At 43.9% G+C, this 20,551-nt stretch overlaps 1 protein-coding gene across 1 annotated transcript; it reads right to left on the reverse strand.

Moving 5' to 3' along the window:
• Positions 1-3,268: 3,268 nt before the first annotated feature.
• Positions 3,269-18,937, reverse strand: SLC35E3 (solute carrier family 35 member E3). Its single transcript, XM_048501158.1, has 5 exons — positions 18,412-18,937; positions 16,007-16,117; positions 14,823-14,981; positions 13,603-13,685; positions 3,269-6,345 (listed from the first exon to the last, which is right to left on the reverse strand). Exons 1-5 carry the CDS (start codon positions 18,799-18,801, stop codon positions 6,159-6,161), a joined length of 930 nt encoding a protein of 309 aa, XP_048357115.1. The 5' UTR covers positions 18,802-18,937; the 3' UTR covers positions 3,269-6,158.
• Positions 18,938-20,551: the final 1,614 nt, after the last annotated feature.

The following is a 20,551-nucleotide window of genomic DNA, read 5'->3' on the forward strand; positions in this document are numbered from 1 at the left end:
AAGTTTTTTCCCAATACAAACTGGATTCACAAGATTGCCTGCCTGTGTGAGCAATGCCTTTCTGCTATTAATAGTGCCAAACTGACAGCCTCTGGATAAGGAAACAAATGGATACAAATCCTACTTTAAACATGCAAACTCTCAGAAGTTGAGCCGGGCATTTCAGCCTCACTGGATATTCATTATTAAACTGGAAGGCTGCAATGAGAAGTTGCTGCACTGGAATTCAGCTGAACAGAGACTTAGCACGGATAGTGTTGGTTCTAAAACTGAACCAGAGTGGACTCATTTTATCACTAAAAAGTACAGCCAAAAAGACCAGCAAATACAGCAGAAACAAGCTGAGATGCACTTTAAGTCTATCAAAAGAAGCTGATAGACTATTAAGTGGCAGTATTGCTGGGATGATTATGGTATGGAAAAGAGCAGAAGGATGAGATGAAGGTGCATCTGACAATGAATTCCCTATGCCATGAAGTATGCTTTTACTTGGACTTTTAAAGTATGAAGGAATACCAAGATTAGCCTGGCAGAGCCCCAAGTACATTAAGGGGAAAAACAGTACTTTAGAAGGCAGAGTGGGAGAGATCTCTTATGGGTCCAACATAAAAAAAAAGCAATATAACAAGGGTAATAAAGTGTGGGCAGAGCATGGAAAAAGAAACCGTGTAGGTTTATGAGCAATTGCCACAGAATAACTATAACATAGTTTGCCTAGCAGGATACTGAGTCAGGCCTGGACATGTTGCTGAGAGTTAATATGCTTGAATAGCCCTGATGTGGATGACCCAAACAAGCCCAATCTTGTCAGATCTCAGCAGTTAAGAAAGGCCAGTCTTGGTTAATATCTGGATGGGAAGTACCAAGGAAGTACAATATGACATCAGCTTAGCCAAATATATTATATTTTTCTAGAGTTTTTTTCCTGTTGAGTGTTCCCTCCCAAAGACATGTGGAACCTGGCAAGAACTCTTTGCCTGATCATTTTGACATTAAGAGACAACACACACATTCCATGTGGATTACTCTCAATCAGTCATGTAACCCTTTTTGGTTTTCTGTCACCCTTTAAAATACTAATAATTCAGTCCCTAAATTAGTTCTGGGTCACCTTCCCCAAGGCTCATCCAGAACATTAGGAAGCTGTCTAACTACTGCACCTAACGCCAGTGATATCATATTTTTAATCAAAAGTGACATAACTGGGAATGTGGGATTTTGAACTGGGTCCAAACCTGAGCCTGGCCCAAACCTATCCAAGTAGTCACTGTCAGAAAATTCTCTTCCTTCTTGAGAACAAGCTTTAGTGAGAGCTATCCCTACGGGTACACACAGCTCCCGAACGTGTCTTTTAGACAGATAACATGAAGACTCCACAGATTTATAGGGAATATATTTACTGTAAACTAGACGTGTCTCTATAGGTAGTGTGAACATACAGCAAGAGAATTTAACTGCATAAGGAGAGAGTAGTGTTATACTTTAGGAAATTAGGTTAATCCACACAGTTTGTAACAGCCTTTTGGACTCATTTGACTATTTAAAACCCTGGGTGGCAAATCCTTTAGCAATCTCCTCTATGTTTCTTAATTCCCTAACTCCCCAACTTGACTTGGGGAGTAATCATTAAATCATCAGACCAATATTAATACAAGTGAGAGGTTTTCACTTTGGAAAGCAGCCATGCTTCATTTTTCTCTGGAAAATCATAACCAAATGCTTCATGTGTCTCATCCATGCTGTCTTCCTCTATTAAACCTGCTACATTTGTCTTTTGTCCTCAGCTGTTCTGACCTTCTTCAGGAACAACAATATTCCTGGAATTGTTGCCCAAACTGTTACAAGCTGTGTGATCCTTTGAAAATGCCAGCCACAGATGCAGGCGAAATGTCAGGAGAAAATGCTACTACTACATGGCCATACAGCCCGGTAACCCCACAACACCCCAGTTTGTTTGCATGTGTGTGAGGGGAGCGGGGGCATCTTAAGCCCCCTCTTCTTGTGCACTGTGGTGCCAGTCTGAATCAAAGCCACATCTGGGATTTGAGTTTCTAACAGAACTTCCAACCCTCATCTGCTGATGGGATGAGTCTATATAAAGCATATAATACATAGTTTACTTACTTATTTGTAATCTGTCTTTCTTGCTGAGACTCAAGGTGGATTACATATTCAAAACAATATAACAGTACAATACTGTTAAAAACAATGCACAAAACAATCCACATAAGCACAATACATTCAACAATATAACGAAACCAGGCTGAACAAATGAAAATAATGCATCCCAAACAATATAGAATGTACAAGGAATAATGTGACAAACTGCCTAAAATTTCACAGGCACTACTGTAGCCCTATTATTTCCAAAAATGCCTCCTGAACAATTCTGTGTTGCAAATTCTGGTCTCAGGATGATATTTTATGATATATACTGCGTATGAAGGCATGATAAATTGCAAGAGGGATTAGATGCAGAGTTTCAGCATATTTTTTGCTCTGCATATTGCAAACATTTTCTCCAGTAATGAGATGAGTGTAATTCTTAACACAAAGTGAGGCCTGTTCAGCTTGAAGACTGAGATTTGTTTCAACAGGCATATGTAGCGGCACTGCACTATATATGATAAGTACACAACTTGATGCAAAAAGCCAAACTGAAGAGTCTCTGTTAATTTTTATGAAGGCTTGGAAGTCAGGTATTTTGTCTTTTCAAGGCTATGGAAACTTTAGCCCAGAATTGCTACTGATCCTCTTCCAGCAAGGAATGTAGGCCTTTATTCTGTTCTTACTTTTCTGCATCTCTCCAGTGCTATAAATGTTAGTAACTACCTTATATTATCTTTCTTGGGTCTTTCATTTTATTTTATGCCTCCACTTTAAATGCAAGAAATTGCCTTCTGGTCCAACATATGCACATCCTGTTGCCCACAGCGATCAGGATGCCCAGAATACAGTGGCACAGAGACAAAGCCTTGTTCCGTTGCTGCCACCACAGAAACAAGGAAGTTCTTTTTAGCCATTATGGGTAGTAGCCATCAATGGACTTGAACTCCATTGATTTGTCTAGTTTTTTGTACATCACTGGAAAGGCAAGATGCTCTGGTGAAAAGCGTGTGCCAGTTGTGCTCCTGTGGGTCTATTTAGTTATTTAGGGGAATTTTCATTCCTCCTCTCTGAAGGAAGCTTACAAAATAATATCTTAAAGGACAAACATTAAAAATTATACATTAAAACCCAGCCAAAGAATAACAAGTAACCACTGAGCAGTAGTACAACCAGTTTACTGAATAAAATGGCCTTTTCTGATCCAGCAAAGTAATTTGACAAGTGTTACCCCCTGCAAACAGAGGTCTGAATTACAGCATTAAATATCCACTATACAGCTGAAGGCCAGTTATAGAAGTATGGAACGGCACGCAGCATTCATCTTGTTCTGAAATGTCTTCCAAACATTAACACATTCTTAAATGGAAGAATAAAGTAGCAGCACCTTTATACCTTTTCGAACTGAAACATTTTTCATCTTACCAGTGATATAAATAACTGTGATGCCTCAGAGACAAAAGTTATAGGAAAGGCATTGGAAACAGTTTATTCACAGTAAGCAAACACAAAAAAGGCTTTCCACAAGGGGGAAAAAAACCCATCTCCATTCTGTCTGCATATATTTTTAGCATACTGTTAAATAGTTTGTGCATTTCATTTTCATTTTTGCCACCAGATACAAACTCCAGACCAGCCATTTTGTACCCTGTACATTCTTATTCTACACTGTATTTACAGTAATGCCATCTTACAATTGCAAACAATGATATAGTGTAATGAGATGAAGAAGTACAAATCGTTCCTGTTTCTGAAAACATTTTTTGGGGAACACAGACACATATGATTACACTGGAGAAAAGACTATTGGTATAGTTACCATTTTTATTACATCTGTGGAGACAGGATTGACTAGCAATAATATTATAGCTCTTTAAACCACACTGTGGCTAGAGGCTATTTTGTGTCCTTGGGTAGGTACCTGTTTTTGACCAAACAGATCTTCACAGTGTACGTACATTTCAGAAAAGCCTGTGCACAGCACAAACTAAGTGCAAATTATGTATCAGTGCATACATTAAACCATTTTTGCACTTGAAGATCATACTCTGCAGCCTATTACTAATGCTAATTACAGGTTCATGAGAATGAATTTTTAAAAATCATTTTGTTTGTTTTGGTATGAAATGGTTTGTCTATCATAATACTGAAAAGTTCTATCCAAAATGGTATACATTACTTCAGAAATTATGCCCTAAATACAAACAAAACACTTGACAATTAAACAGTCAACAACCTGAAAACAGGCCATGTTGCACTTTTGCAAGATTACATTTTCAATACTGTACTATCAGCACTGAAACATCATGTCACTTGGAACATGATCTTTTTGTTTGTTTGTTTTGCAAAAGGATACCTTATGTGATATCATAATCATCTGGTCACTCATAATAGGATGCTGTAGAATTCAGTCATTTGTTCCGGCTCATATCCTGCTTCCTTTTAAAACGGCAGGAATCAATACAATCTTCTTCAATACAGGCAAGTACACCAAGTTATCGCTCTTTTTAAACACATAAGTTATTAAAAATCCCAATGAAAATTTAATATAATTGTTCTTTAGGTTTGAATGTCAAATGAACTTTGAAATGTCTGAGGAAAAAGCTATTCTTCAGAGTTAGTTTTATTATAAAAGGCTCCATTTTAAACATGTGGCTGCGGCCAATTTAAGGCATAGTACTTCATCTTATTAGATATCCCACCTTCTGATTCAAGCTTCTGCACTTAAATTACAAGGCCTAGGTGCATAGCAACTGTTCTAATACTTTACTGATGATAAGGTGTAGACTGTAGGAACACATACTTCCTTCCCCTCCCCAGCTATTCTACATTCAAATGCAGATCTGCCAATCAGCCAGGTTAGCCATAGTTGAGTTATGCTAACAGGAAAAGTTCACGTTTAACCAGAATCTGATACAAAAGACTGAAAAATCCCTTTTAAAATCCTGATTAACAGCAAACCCTGTTGAATATTAAGCACCACAGATCCAACACTTAAACAGGGCTAAGGTCAAGGGGAAGTTCCACACAAAGTAAGATGATATTAATAATTTTTTTAAGGAGCCAGAAGCACTACCTCTGCACTTGCCCAAGATAGTGGGCTTTGCCCTCTTATGTAAGCCAATATTGAGCTAAAAAATTCCAGATGACAGGAATGCCATTCCAGATGACAGGAATGCCCAGCCAATCATGCTATAAAGGATTAGACACTTAATATCTTAACAATGGAATACTGGAATTTGGTTTAATTACTAGTAAGCAGACTCCAAATATCCAGAATTATTGCTTCTACTGGATCTTCAAAATGGAAAAGTTAAAAGTACCCATGTATGTTAGAAACAAAATTACATTCACTAATCCTTTCAAAAAAACATAAAAATTGATTTCGCTATCAGGACAGGAAGAAACAATGTTCATTTGACTTCACAATATCAGCATATATACTCTTCTCTAAACTTTCTAACAGATGTAACATTGACATGATTAGAAGGAAAAAATGAATTCCTTTGGCATTTAATCTCCCATCTGTCCTAGTAACTTCATTTGGTATAAACAAGAGAGTTTTTTAAGAACTGCCACTGTAAATTCAACATGAACAATAGTCTGTTACACAAATCATTTACATGTAAATAAAAAACAAACCATGGATCATGATTACAAAAGCTGAGTTTTATGTAATCACAAACACATAAAAACCGTGTACACACTGGCAATAACAACAATGTACATATTATTTCTATTAATCAATTGTACAGTTTATAAAATATGTACGTATAAATATACGGTTCTGTGACGGTGTAGTAAACAACTCTATACACTGTACAACTGATTAGTAGAAATAATATTGACATTGTTATTGTTGCCAGTGTGCACACGGTTTTTATGCGTGGTGCCCTTTTCTTGTTACAAGTTTTATATGATGCCTGATCCCCCCCCCAAAAAAAACTACAATTCTCTCAATAATAGGAGGCAGCTATTGTCTAATGCAGCTATTTTGCTTGTTTTAAAATCAGTGCATGTTCCAAACAATTATTTCCAAACTGGTCCTTGATCTACGGACGCTGAACCAATCTGCTCTTATTCCCATCTTGCTCACTGAGTTTAAAGTGGGTGTAAGCTAGAATGCCCAACAATGTGCACACAATCCCAAGACCTTGATTGATGGACAAAGGGTCCTTAAATAAGAGGTATCCTCCCAGGAGGGTAATGCAGAATTTGAAGTGTCCAAACATATTGTACCTACACATTTCTGTTAAAGAGCATCTTTATAAAAACAATGGAGAAACAAAGAACAACATGCCATATTCATTTATTCATAAAGGCTGCAAAGAGTCATGGTAGCAAAACGCGGCTCAATATGCTAATATTCTTTCAACACCCTAATAAAGTTTAAATACTAAAAGATGTAATAAAATTACCATTAAATTATTACACATAATTCTAATTTAAACTAAGATTTAGACACTACAATATACCAAGATTACTGCCCAGATGGGTGGTGGAGAGCGGTACATTGGTACTTACCCTGAAGGGACCTTCTCCTGGTAGGCGATGAGGGCATCTTGGATTGGGTGATTTCCAACCTATACTCAGGGAGGCAGGACTAAATGATGTCACTTCCTGTAGAGGCTGGAATCCATCTTAGATCCCCAGTATTCCGTTGACTCAGCAGTGAGAGAAAAAACTCTATTATCTTAAGAAGTAGAACAGGAAGTAACGAGAACAACATAATAACGAAGAATAACATTGAAAACAAACATCAAAACATGAGGAACTCCAAGTATTTTATAACTAACTACCCCGATCCATAGATCATAATAATAAACGAAGGAATGATTAATTTTGGAAACTTCATAGAAAGTCTGGGGAGGGCCAAGATGCCCTCATCGCCTACCAGGAGAAGGTCCCTTCAGGTTAAGTACCAATGTACTGTTCTCCTGGAGGCGATCTCGGGCATCTTGGATTGGGACCTCCCAGAGCAGTGTCCCGAAATGGGTGGGAATGTTAGTCTCCAAATATATGTTCGAGCACTCTAGTTCCAAAAGCGGTTTTAGATTAGCCGCCATGGAACGCAACCTGTAATGTCTGATAAAGGAGGATGAAGAGGACCAGGTGGCCGCCCTACACACATCCTCCAGAGGAACCTGTCGTCTGAATGCCGCGTTAGTTGTGGCACTCCGAGTGGAATGAGCCGTGATGCCGCTAGGCACAGGTATGTGAGATGCTTTATATGCCTCAGTAATGCACATTCTGAGAGTGTAACTGAGTGCAGCCTTGGACATCTGAGCTCCCAGATTAGGCATGGTAACATTTATGAATAGGGATTCAGTCCGTCTGATATTCTCTGTTCTGATGATAAATGTCTTGAGCGCCCTACGGACATCTAAGGTGTGCCAAAGGATTTCTTTGGGATGTGAAGGACTTGGACAAAAGGTGGGGATGATCACCTCCTGCTTCATGTGGAACCTGGAAGCAACTTTTGGAACAAAGGTGGGATCCAGCCTCATGACTACTCTGTCCTTGTGAAAGATGCAGAGCTGGGAGTTGACGGATAGGGCCTGCAACTCTGAAATTCTTCTGGCTGTAGTGATGGCAATCAGAAAGAGAAGTTTCATGCGAACCCATTTCAGATGCACGGAACGGATGGGCTCGAAGGGCGGTTTGGTGAGAGCTGAGAGCACGATGTTAAGTCTCCATGAAGGGAACCGATGGACTATCGGAGGTTGTTTTTGTGAGACCCCTTTGAGGAATCTAAGTATATCTGGGTGCCTGGACAGTGGTAGTCCATGAACCTTGGGCCAAACAGTCGTGAGCGCTGCCAGCTGTCTGCGAAGAGTAGCACTTCTAAGGCCCTTCTCGAATCCGACCTGGTAGGCGATCTCGGGCATCTTGGAATCCATCTTAGATCCCCAGTATTACTTCCTGCCTAGCAGGGAGCGCAGTGCTTGTGAGAGGGCTACTTGTATTTCTCTACCTTATTTCTACCTTATTTCTACCTTATTTCTCTCAGCTTACTTCTATTCTCACGTGTGTTCTGTGTGTCTGTTTCTGTCGGCTCCTGTCCTCTTGTGAATCAGCCTGTCAGTTTGTGAATCAGCCTGTCAGTTTTTTCCAACTGTTAGTTTTTCCCACCTTAACGGGCCGCCTTAAAATGGCCGCCCATGGAATCTACGCTCGCTCCTTCTCACCCCCGCCCGAGTCTTTTGGCAAGACCGTGGCAGAGGGCACTCGGGCAGCAACCCGAAGGGGGCATCAGAAGGGCAACAGTCAGGAGTCCTCGGCTGAGGCTCCGTCCACTTCTTCTTCTGCCGCATCAAAGGCGGCGGCGGCCGCGGCTTCGGCGCCCCTGCAGGAGATGGCGCAGGCCGGAAAGAACAAAGCCCCTGCCGCCAAGAAATCGCGCCTAGAGCCCTCCCGGGCTATGCCAAGGCGCAGGAGCACCAGCGTCCCAGTCCGGGCCGCGGAAGGTGTAGCTCCGCACTCCCCCCCACGCTCCCAATTTTTAAGTGTTAGCCACGCCAGCGGCGGTGGCCGAGAGGGCGTCGCGGGACCCAGGAGCGAGCGGATGATCAAACGGCCTCCCGGTAGTCTCCTCATAGATCTTCGCGACTCAGGCAAGATCAGAGGGGCCCGGTGGGGGAGGGAAGTCCCCAGCGCGAACCTGCTCCAACCCTTTCAGACCCTGTATCCTGGGCTAGCATGCCTGCTCCCGAGCTAATGAGTATGTTCAGGGCTGCAATGAGGGAAGAGATCTCCCTCCATGACAAGAAAAAAGAAAGTAGACGCAGAGGGAGACGCAGGTCCCGTTCTAGGAGGGGTGGTAGACGCAGACGTTCATCTAGCTCTTCTTCCAATTCCCCCACCATCCCACAGCCCTCCACCTCCACTTATAGAGATCCCCTTAATGAATATGGGGAGGAGGAATTCAGTGAGGTGGAAGTGGGACATTCCTCAGAGCATTTCTCTGAAGGGGAGGAGGACATCGCTGAGCCAAAAGAAAAACTTATCAGATTTTTTAGAAAGGAGGATTTAGCCTTGATTATGTCAAAAACTTTTTCCACTTTAGAACTCCAGGATTCAGCAGACGCTGAGGACCCTGAGGGTCTCCCATCCTCCAAGAGAACAGTTAAAGGTGTCCCTAAAGGGGCCACAAAAATTTTCCCCCAGACGGAGGATGTCCCAGAAGCTTTTCCACTACCCGAGGACTTTGAGAAGAATTTAAAAAAAAGCAATGGGTGAATCTGGAGGCTAGTAAGAGTTGCCCGTCACATCTCAAGAGTCTATATATACTGCCCGAACACATACATAACATCATTAAAACTCCCCTAATTGATGCACCTGTGGTTGCCCTCCAATCTGGTGGATTAGTCACCAAGAGCGGGAGGGTTCCTAAGGGATGCACCGCCAGACCGCCCAGGGCCGGCGTTTTCCTGAAAGGATTCATGACAGACTTGCCCTTACCATTAGGGCTCCTAGCCCCTCTTCCCACCATGGCCCGAGCCTCCATCCCTTTGGCTTTGGAGGCTTCTTACGATGATCCCTCCCGAAGCCAAGGCCTCAGAGAGAGGTTTAGAGAGAAGTACTCACAGCAGTTTCGTACTGGGCAGATTCCACCTTTGATTCTCTCCTGTTAGTCTCCCGCGCATTAGCCTTGGGAGTAGTGGTTCGGAGACAGGCCTGGTTGAGAGCCTGGACCGCAGACTTCCACTCAAAACAGGTGGTGTCTACTTACGATTATCATGGTTCCAGGCTCTTTGGCAAAGATTTAGACGCTGTGTTGGTGGAGACTAAGGGAAACAAAAAATCTATGCCTAGGTACGTTAGGCCAGACCAGGGCTCCTCCACCTACAAACCTTACACTTCATTTCGCACTCAGCGCACACTTGCACGAACTCCCAGAGATGGCAGAAAGTGGTTTTCTCAACAACCTCAACAGCAACACTACTCCTTTCGTAGAAGAGGATTCTCTGGCAGCTCCTTGCGCTCAAGACATTTATCATCAGAACAGAGAATATCAGACGGACTGAATCCCTATTCATAAACGTTACCATGCCTAATCTGGGAGCTCAGATGTCCAAGGCTGCACTCAGTTACACTCTCAGAATGTGCATTACCGAGGCATATAAAGCATCTCACATACCTGTGCCTAGCAGCATCACGGCTCATTCCACTCGGAGTGCCACAACTAACGCGGCATTCAGACGACAGGTTCCTCTGGAGGATGTGTGTAGGGCGGCCACCTGGTCCTCTTCATCCTCCTTTATCAGACATTACAGGTTGCGTTCCATGGCGGCTAACGAAACCGCTTTTGGAACTAGAGTGCTCGAACATATATTTGGAGACTAACATTCCCACCCATTTCGGGACACTGCTCTGGGAGGTCCCAATCCAAGATGCCCGAGATCGCCTCCAGGAGAACGGTACATTGGTACTTACCCTGAAGGGACCTTCTTCTGGTAGGCGATGAGGGCATCTTGGCCCTCCCTGTGCGCACTTTCTATGCAGTCTCCAAAATTAATCATTCCTTCGTTTATTATTATGATCTATGGATCGGGGTAGTTAGTTATAAAATACTTGGAGTTCCTCACGTTTTGATGTTTGTTTTCAATGTTATTCTTCGTTACTTCCTGTTCTACTTCTTAAGATAATAGAGTTTTTTCTCTCACTGCTGAGTCAACGGAATACTGGGGATCTAAGATGGATTCCAGCCTCTACAGGAAGTGACATCATTTAGTCCTGCCTCCCTGAGTATAGGTTAATATTCTTTCAACACCCTAATAAAGTTTAAATACTAAAAGATGTAATAAAATTACCATTAAATTATTACACATAATTCTAATTTAAACTAAGATTTAGACACTACAATATACCAAGATTACTGCCCAGATGGGTGGTGGAGAGCAGGGTTGTCAGCTTAGTATTGGGAACCAGTGGGAAGTTTAACGAATATGCAAACAGGACATAGGTAAGGGGGGGGGGTTTCTCGGGTTCAACCCCCCCATTCATGTTCGAAGCTCCCCCCCCCCCGGTTTGTGGATTTTAAAAACATTTTAGTGTTGTTTTGTTTTTGGCCTGCAGGGGGTGCATTGTTTAGGCTAGCAGCACCAAACTTTCAGGGGTTGTTTGGGGGACTCTCCTGATGATACTACCTAGGTTTGGTGAGGATTGGTCCAGGGGGTCCAAAGTTATGGACTCCCAAAGGGGGTGTCCCCATCCTCCATTGTTTCCAATGGGAGCTAATAGAAGATGGGGGCTACAACTTTGAGGGCCCATAACTTTGGACCCCTAAACCAAACTTCACCAAACCTGGCAGGTATCATCAGGAGAGTCTCTTACTGATACCACCCAGGTTTTGTGAAGTTTGGTCCAGGGGGTCCAAAGCTATGGACTCCCAAAGGGGGTGGCCCCATCCCGCATTGTTTCCAATGGGAGCTAATAGGAGATGGGGGCTACACCTTTGAGGGTCCATAACTTTGGACCCCCTCAACCAAACTTCACCAAACCTGGGTGGTATCATTAGGAGAGCTTAACAATTGCACCCCTGACAGCAGGCACCCCCCAAATTTCCCCAGATCCTCCTTTTAAATCCACCCCCTTCAGCATGGATTTAAAGGGAGAATCTGAGATCCTCAGTTTAGAAGAAGAAGAAGAGTTTGGATTTATATTCCCCCCTTCTCTCCTGTAGGAGACTCAAAGGACCTTACAATCTCCTTGCCCTTCCCCCCTCACAACAAACACCCTGTGAGGTGAGTGGGGCTGAGAGAGCTCCGAAAAGCTGTGACTAGCCAAAGGTCACTCAGCTGATGTGTGTGGTAGTTCATAGGCTAATCTGAATTGCCCAGATAAGCCTCCACAGCTCAAGCGGCAGAGCAGGGAATCAAACCCGGTTCCTCCAGATTAGAATGCACCTGCTCTTAACCACTATGCCACATTGAAAGTGATGCTGTTTCAGGGTGAGGGATAATCCACCTCAAAACAGCATCACTTTCAATGCTGTTTAACTGGGGACCCCAGATTCTCCCTTTAAGGTGGATTTAAAGGGAGAATTTGGGCTCTCTAGTTTAAACACCATTGAAAGTGATGCTGTTTGGGGATGGATTCCAGCATTGCAGCGGCTGCATGGGGGGGGGGGGGGCAAAACTCAGATTTTGCACCGGGCTCCATCTTCCCTCTATGCCTCTGCCCAGAGGGGAGGGCAGAAGGAACTGCCGGCTGCCGGCTGGGAGCCCAGCTAGTGGGGGGCAGGGGAGGGGAGGGTAGGGCAGGGGAGTCTGCCGTCCCTGGCCTCGGAGAGCTGCTTTTATAAGCGCTAGGCCGGGGGGGGGGGGGCTTGGGGAGGCATGGCCATGCCCTAGGGGTGGATGGGGGTGTGGCCCCCCGAACCCTCCCTGATGGGTATGCTGTTAAATTTTTTTAAAAATTGTTTGGTTTTATACCTTGCCCATCCCAGAAGGGCTCAGGGCAACAACAACATGTTAACCCTACATTACAGGTAAAAATCATAATTTTAAAAATGCTCAGCATAACTTAAAAGATAGCGCAAAAGCAGGACCTACCTGCTAAAAAACTACCTTTATTAACATACAGAGTCAGTATGGCTCTGTGTAGCTGGGTTTCTGGAGCACTTGCACATGTGCTTAGCCTGGCAAGGGGGAGTGGCCATGTGGGGGACGCTGCAGACAGGCCTGGGTGCCATTTTGCCTCGGGCTCTGGTTCCCCTTCCTATGCCTCTGACTAGAAAAAGTGTTTTCTATCCTCTCAGAAGGATCTCTGGATCCAAATTTTGTCTTTTCTAAATCTTATATTTAGTTCAAACACATTATATTAGCACGTAGATGATTTAAAAAGGTATCATCTATATACTAATAGCTAAATTGACTAAATCTGAGAATACTTAAACCTGGTGATTGGAGCATACGCAAGATAGGTATTTCTACAAACCTGATAAAAGGCCAAGGTTTGCAGAAAATGTGATATCTAAAAAAATAAATTGTGGATGTTTAAAAAACCCCGCAATGATAAAAATTGCTCCTGTAGCTTTAAGCAATGAATTCCCTCAGTGGCTTTTATTAGACAGCCACAGTATTCCAGGCTTAGTTCTATCAGTAAAAGGCAGAGGGAGGGGGCAGGACCTTTCCAGGTTTGTTTTGGTCTTTGAGGAAGGCCACTCTATGAAAGCCAGTGTGATTTAGCAGTAAGAGCTTCAGAGCAGGGTTTTGGAGGCTCATATTCAAATCCCCATCTTCCTATGGAAGCTCACTGAGTGACTGTGGACCAGTCACATACTTTCAGCTACCGTGCAAGTGGCCAGGCCCAATGGCCAGCACCGCTAAACTGGGTCTCAGTTTTCCTATGCAGAAGCTGTGTCTGGGGGTGAGGGGAATAAGGCAAGATGTTTTAAATATTTTTTAACCTCAAATCACTATAACAGACTGAATGATACAGAAATGTTTCTCAGCTGCAAGCAACAGAAATGACAAATATGGAAAAGGATACGTGACTGGTGAAGTATTTCCAATGATCCAGTAAATAGACAAGTTCACCATAAAGGCTATAATTCCAGACAGCAACACCATAAACTATAGATAAATAGAACACAGAAAATACAGCAAGTCAATACATTTCATGGTGTACCTACTTTAAAAATAGAGAACAGATGTGATACTGTGCAATAGAACACAGCAAGGTGAGAATCAAGACAAATATGGGACATAAACAAATCTCAAAACAAGTGAACTGAAATTGCTCCTTGGGAAGATATGGATATTTCTGATCCCTTGCAACCCAGTTTGTGTTCTTAATTTGATCACAAAGCCCAATTCCAACCTTACCTTCACCCCAGATAAACATAATAGGGCACTACCTTGTATACATATGCTTGTAAGCAGGACCAATTATGGTGAATCCAAATTTCACATGGCCTTCTTGTTTTCTACAGGCCTACATATCTTTGGCTAATCTCTTATACCCTGTTTCCCTACTTATAATCATTACACTAGGAGGTGGCTTGTTGCCCTATACATTTATTCAGAAGGAACCTATATTAGGAATTTATTCCCAAATAAGTAGGGATGCTGAAGCTTGAGACTTTCCAAGGGCCCAGGTCACCTTAGGGACCTATGGAGCTCAGCAAGTTATGACATGTTTTCACATTATTTTGGAACTGGGTGGTGTCAAGAGGGAAGCGAGGGGGCACACTGGGCTTGTACTAGGGTCATTTTCATTTATCTGTCCACTGCTGTTTAGAACTATGGCAAGAACTCAAACATAAAACCACAGAAGATAGAGTAAGCTAGTTCTTTCCCCACTCTGGTGTTACTTGGAGGAATGGAATAGTTGGAATTGTCTGATGGATGAAATTATTCATAAGCTCTACAACCATCAGTCAATGATATAGTTAAGAAAAGTACAATATAACCAGTGTGAGCTTTGGAATCTATAACCTGTTACAGATTATTCTCCATGATTCCTACTAGTGAGTGCCTGTTAAGCCTAATGGCCAGTTTAAATCTATTATCTTAGATCAACCCATTTCAAAGCTTCCAAGCTTGCACTTCTATATTTTCCTTAATTTGAGGCTGACATTCCTAAAATTATGGTTTGGTTTAAGTTATGAGTGGATTTCAACATTCCAATTCCTACTAGGCTTCACACAGATGAATAATTCAATGCCCAAATGCATTGCACTTTTAAGAAACCCTTTCTGAAAACCTTACCACAGCAGAAAGTGTCCATGGTCCAAAAATTCCTCCTTCTCCAAACACTGGCTCAAAGAAAGGTACAACACAAAACAACATGCTGCAGGACATTGGTGCTTGATAATACAGCAGCTGCATAGAGTTTACTTGCAGCTCATGTTGTTTTGCTCCTACCCACTAAGACAAAACAAAACAATATATTCAAATTAATAATATGAAACATCCAGCTCTTATATAAAAATAATAAATATTTATATTTATATAATAAATAACCATGTTGCTACCTACATAAACAAAACAAAAACATTGATCAAGTCAACACAACTTCATCTGAATTTATCTAAGGTATCTGAAAGCTCAGGTGCCTGGATAAATACATCTTCTTTGTAAACTGGGCAGAAGCCCTGCCTGGCTCCACATACTTTCTAAAAATACTTGGCAGGTGCAGGAAAGGTATTAGTGGGTATCGTGGTGCCTTCAGGCACATGCTGGGGACCTCTGCAATATAGCTTTTATCATCATGGAGTCCACATGAACTTCACAGTTATGCCTGCTAAGAGGCAGGTGTATCTTCTTGGAGATTGGGGCAGTTGTCCTTCTGTGGGATATTAGGACATGCTTCCATGAAAACATGCATTCAAACAAGCTGCAATGGGGCAATTTTCACTGGTTCCCTTCTCAAGCTGCAAACTACCCATCATGCTATTTTTGGCAGTACCCTATTTCTGAAGACAGCATTTGTGAGGCATTTAGGGGTGCAGTGGGAGAGGAGCTCTACTACTGGAAATCTTTGTGACAGTGAAAATCTTTGGTGGAGCCCAGGTTTTTGGAATGGAGTCCAAATGAAAGAAAATGCAACAGCATCTTTGCAGTCTATTGCAAATACTACATTGAGGAAATGAAGCAATTTTCATCCAAATGTGAAGACTGCAATACACGCGGGGTTGGATTCATGCCATAGTATGGCTATACAGGAACTGACTTTTCCTAGCAAAGAAAAAACTGAATATTTAGTTTGTTCAAGAGTTCTCTGTACTTCACAAAATAAAGTTGCATCACAACTTTATTCTGCTCTGATGTCTTTCCACTAGAGATGCATAGGGAAAAAGGAGGGAAGAATGGATAAAATCTGGAGCATTACATCAAAATGGTTATTTAAAAAAATCTTAAATTACATAGGGTGAAAACCCTAATTTACTTACCACTTGATAAAGAGAAGTAACTAGAACTCCAACTGAAGCAAATACTATTCCAAGAAAGTTAAATTTTACATCATAATACGAATTTAGGAAAACACCTAAGGTTATAGGAATCTGAAAGGAAGAGGAAAGGATAATTATCTATAAAAATGTTTGTTAGCTGCACCTTGAAAGTACTAACCCCCAACTGTAACTGTCCAATCAAGAGAAGTTCCCACATTGTATTCAGTCATCTGACAGAGTACTAAACCTCAGAAGAGCAATACAACCCACACTTAAGACAAATAAAAGTAACATCCATCAGTTGCGACCAAATGTTTTCCCGATTTGCACCTCTTGAATGAATTGCAAGAGCTTGTGTCCAACGACACCCAGCAGTGGCTTTCATGAGTAACAGCGGCTTCTCCAAGAGGGGGCTTTGGTCAGCACCCTATTTTTTGCCCAGTTTTGTGTAGCAGCTCCCAAAAAAAGCAGCTAACCTGGAAAGACTTTAATACAACCAACCCTAAGATATTAAAGGATTCATATCTAACTCGTGCCATAAACATTTGTTCTAAATGCACACCATGATCAATGAGCTCTATGCTACTTCTCTTTTCAAGGTGTGAAAATGTGCCAGAGTGCTCTAGCGATTGCAAACTGTGCCACTCACATAAATCTGCACTGCCCCAGGTTGAGGTTTCCCACGAGATGAGTAATTGAGGCCACTGGCTTCTGTGGGTTTGCTACCTGAAGGGAAGCCAATTCAAGTGCATGTGGGAGATCCAGGTACCAATCTGCATTCAGCTACAATGTTCACCAGGTAGCCTGCATGAAGGGATTATTTTCCACATAACCTACCTCACAGAGTCACTATAAATCAGTGGTGGCGAACCTATGGCACGGATGCCAGAGGTGGCACTCAGAGCCCTCTCTGTGGGCACGTGCAAACAGAGTCCCCACACATCTAGGCTGGCCTAGGCCACTGGGCTTGATTATTAGTACTAAACCTAAGACCTAGTTTTGGGGAAGAAGTAGGTAGCCCTGTTAAGCGCTGTTAAACCCCACTGATTTTCATGTGAAGAACTAAAGTGTGATCCTTTACCTGGGAGTAAGCTCGGTTGCTGGCAATGGGGCTTGTTTCTGAGTAAACCCTCCTAGGGTCGTGATTCACCCACTGAAAGAGTTGCACGGTTGCTTCAAAGCAAAGCCACCGACTACCACCAAGATTACTCCTGAGTAACGCACACCTCCGAGTCAACCGTTTTTTCTAAACTAAAACCTCAATATTCAGGTTAAATTGCTGTGTTGGCACTTTAAGATAAATAAGTGGGTTTTGGGTTGCAATTTGGGCACTTGGTCTTGAAAAGGTTCGCCACCACTGCTATAAGGATTATAAGGTAAAAACTTAAATCCACTGTATGCTACAAAATGGTATCTCCTAAAAATAAATGTGATCAACTGAAAATCCCAGTTAAACTGTTTCTCAGGAAAGCAGTCTTTTGGTGGTGTCTTCTGCTTTGCATGTGTAAGCAAACTGGAATACGACCACATGACTCTCTTCAAACCTGTTGCACGGAACACCTGTTTCTTCTTCACCAAGCATCATCATTACAGAGAAGGATGCTGCCTGCAATGCCTCCTGTAAATCCTTGCCTTGTTCCTGAATCATTTCCTCCAGCTTTTGAGGAAGCCTCTTCACCTGCCATGCTCCTGGACAGACAGTGACTCAGAAACGCCACAGTCCAAGCCTTTCTATTGCTCAACCATTTCAAAGATCTCCTCAGCCATTGCCAACTAGATGCTCTGCAGCCTGGCTTTTGAGACCATTTTTTGAGACCGTCCCTTGTGGTTGCTGATAAAGGGCATTTCCCCACTCACAAGGATCCCCCCTATGCCGCGTGCTGCTCTCAGCGCGGCATCCCTGGCTTGCGCTCGGGCGTCCCCATGACCCCGCATCATCAAAAGGCGCTGTTTTCTCCAGCGCCAGGGATGCCGCGTGCTGAGGGGGCGTGACAGCGGTAGCGTCGGGATGGCTGCGCTTTCGCCGCCCCTGTCGTGGGGAGTGCAGGGGGACTTGAGGAGAGTAGCGCGGGGCTTAAGGTAAGTGGGGAAAGGCCCAAGAACACAGCTACCAGCTCCTCCAGATTTCCTTTCATAGACTTTGGAAGCGCTTCTGAAGTCTCACCGCCGCACTGATTCTACCACTGTTTGCTGGAAGGCTTCTTTTAAGAGAACTATTACGGCTGCCTTCTGAAAAAATCATATCTGTTCGCAGTTTCATTCCACATTACACCGTCCAACTTCTGCTACCACAGTGCTGTACAAGCTCCGCTTCTTCCAGTGATGAGAACTGCCAAAGACAATACTACCCTGAGCAGGCATTGAGCACTACTGGCCTACCCTGCCTGGGCACCCCCAGCCCTTACCAGAGTGAGCTTGATGCGGCTGGGGAAAGTCTTGCCGTACGCCCAGCTCTGGATGAGCACGATGACCGGCGTGGTCATGGCCTTGGCCAGCTGGTAGGTGCCGATGGTGTTGTTCTGCAGGGACAGGTTGGTGAAGACGACGAAGCCGCAGAAGCTGAGCGCCAAGGGCAGCACCTGGCGGGGGCGCAGGCTCTTGGGCGCGAAGATGTTCAGAGCCTGGCACACGTACAGCCCCAGCCAGGTGACGGCGAAGTGCACCAGCGTCAGCGTCAGGTTGGGGAAGCCCAGCCACACATACAGCCACTTGTTCAGGAAGACGATGCAGATGGACGAGGCCAGGTTCGCCAGCAGCCCCGCCGCCAGGCGGCCCCGCTGGGGCACCCACCCCATGGCGCTGCCCCCCCTGCCCAGCTCTTCGTCCGCCACCGGCTCAGGAGCCACCCAGCCTGGGCAGGCGGCGGCGGCGCCAGAGACGCTACCAGCCTCCAGGGCTGCCTGGGTGCCGCCCACCTACGGCTGAGCTACGTGGCTCCAGGAGCAGGAGCTTCCGGTGCCACAAGCCGGTAGCTCCGCCCGGAAAGGACGTTGCTTAGGGTCCCGGACTGGCAGCCAGTTCCTGGTGGCCACCTTGTGGGGGGCGGCGACCCCCGCTGTCCGAATAAGACTGCATTTGTGCTCCCAGGAAGAGGGGGAACCGGGAAGCACCTCTAGCGCGACCTCTCCTGTAAATAGCCAGGTCGCCGAGGGGCGGAGAAGGCTCCATTCCGTAAGGGGCAAACTGCAGCCTTAGCATGTTTCAGCTTGCCTTATTTTGTCCAAGCCCGATTAAAAACTGGGTTGGGTGGGGAGAAGTCTTGTACTCCTTGCCCAGCGGGCAGTGGGGTCTCAAATACACCAGCGTTGCCAACACCAGGTTGGAAAATTCGTGGAAATTTTGGGGTGGAGACTGGGTGGAGTGGGAGGGATTTCAGCAGGGTAAAAGTCACCAAAGCCACCTTCCAGTGCATCCCTTTTCTCCCGAGGAACTGATATCTTGGTTGAAGATCAGCTGCAATTTAGTGAACTCTCGAGGCCCCACCTGGAGGATGGCAACAGTATATTCACGTGCAGTCCCTCATAGTGTGTTAAACTGTTTAAAATCCTACACCTGCAAATTGTTTCAGGTATCTCCTGGTTCCTACATGCATGCATTACACTGGAGTAGAGTGACTCTCTGTTGAAGATATGTATTCAAGACTACTGAGTCTGTTCGGCTGGGCAAAGGGACCTGCACAGTCGGGAAGCCATTACATAGACAGTATTTATTCCAAAGGTCGCTGCAAATTGTTTGCACATTTTATTGAGTGGCCACAATACCATAATTCATTGTTGAGCACAAAACAGTCTTTTTCTTCTGAAAAAGATACATACTACAGATTGACAAAAGTCACTGTTGAAAATGATTCAGTGAAAACTACTTCATTGTGCACCACTGGTACAAAAGTAAAATAAGGTGAGTCCTTGTTAAAATCAAATTTTTGGAATCCAAGGTTGCATAGCTGCCAAAGAAGAGTAGACTTTCGTTTTGTATTAGTAATTGTAGGACTTTGTGAAACCTTACAGTGCCCAGCTCCCTCTATCCCAGCATTTATGGGTGACACCTCCCTCTTCATGACTTGCATTTGCTGCGTTTCCTCCTGAATTGATCATAGGTGACATAGTATGTCTATGTATTTCAATCAATCATTCACAACATGAAAATATGTATTATATTTGGAGGCCTATAAACTATGTTTCTGTACATTGGTGCAATAAGTTCTGAAGAAAAATAAACCTGGCTAATTCATACTCTGCATGTATCAGGACTTTTGCAGGCACTTTTCTTAAAGTTGAAGGCAGCCTGCAAGCCCAGCATCGGCAGAACTAGGCAGCAGCCAAGTCACTCTCCAATGAGCTGCCTTCAAACGTGGCTTGTTGAGCAAGATTGACCCACCCTGGCACCTGTACCCTAGAGGACAGGAATGCCCCTCACTCAGCACTGAAGCTCCTGGTGAGAGCCAGTGTGGTGTAGTGTTTAAGAATAGTGGCTCTAATCTGGAGACTCAGGTTTGATTCCCCACCTCTACACATGAGATGGGGACTCTAATCTAGTGAACTGGAT

This window comes from Sphaerodactylus townsendi, linkage group LG06 (assembly GCF_021028975.2).
Source record: "Sphaerodactylus townsendi isolate TG3544 linkage group LG06, MPM_Stown_v2.3, whole genome shotgun sequence".
Taxonomy (NCBI): domain Eukaryota; kingdom Metazoa; phylum Chordata; class Lepidosauria; order Squamata; family Sphaerodactylidae; genus Sphaerodactylus; species Sphaerodactylus townsendi.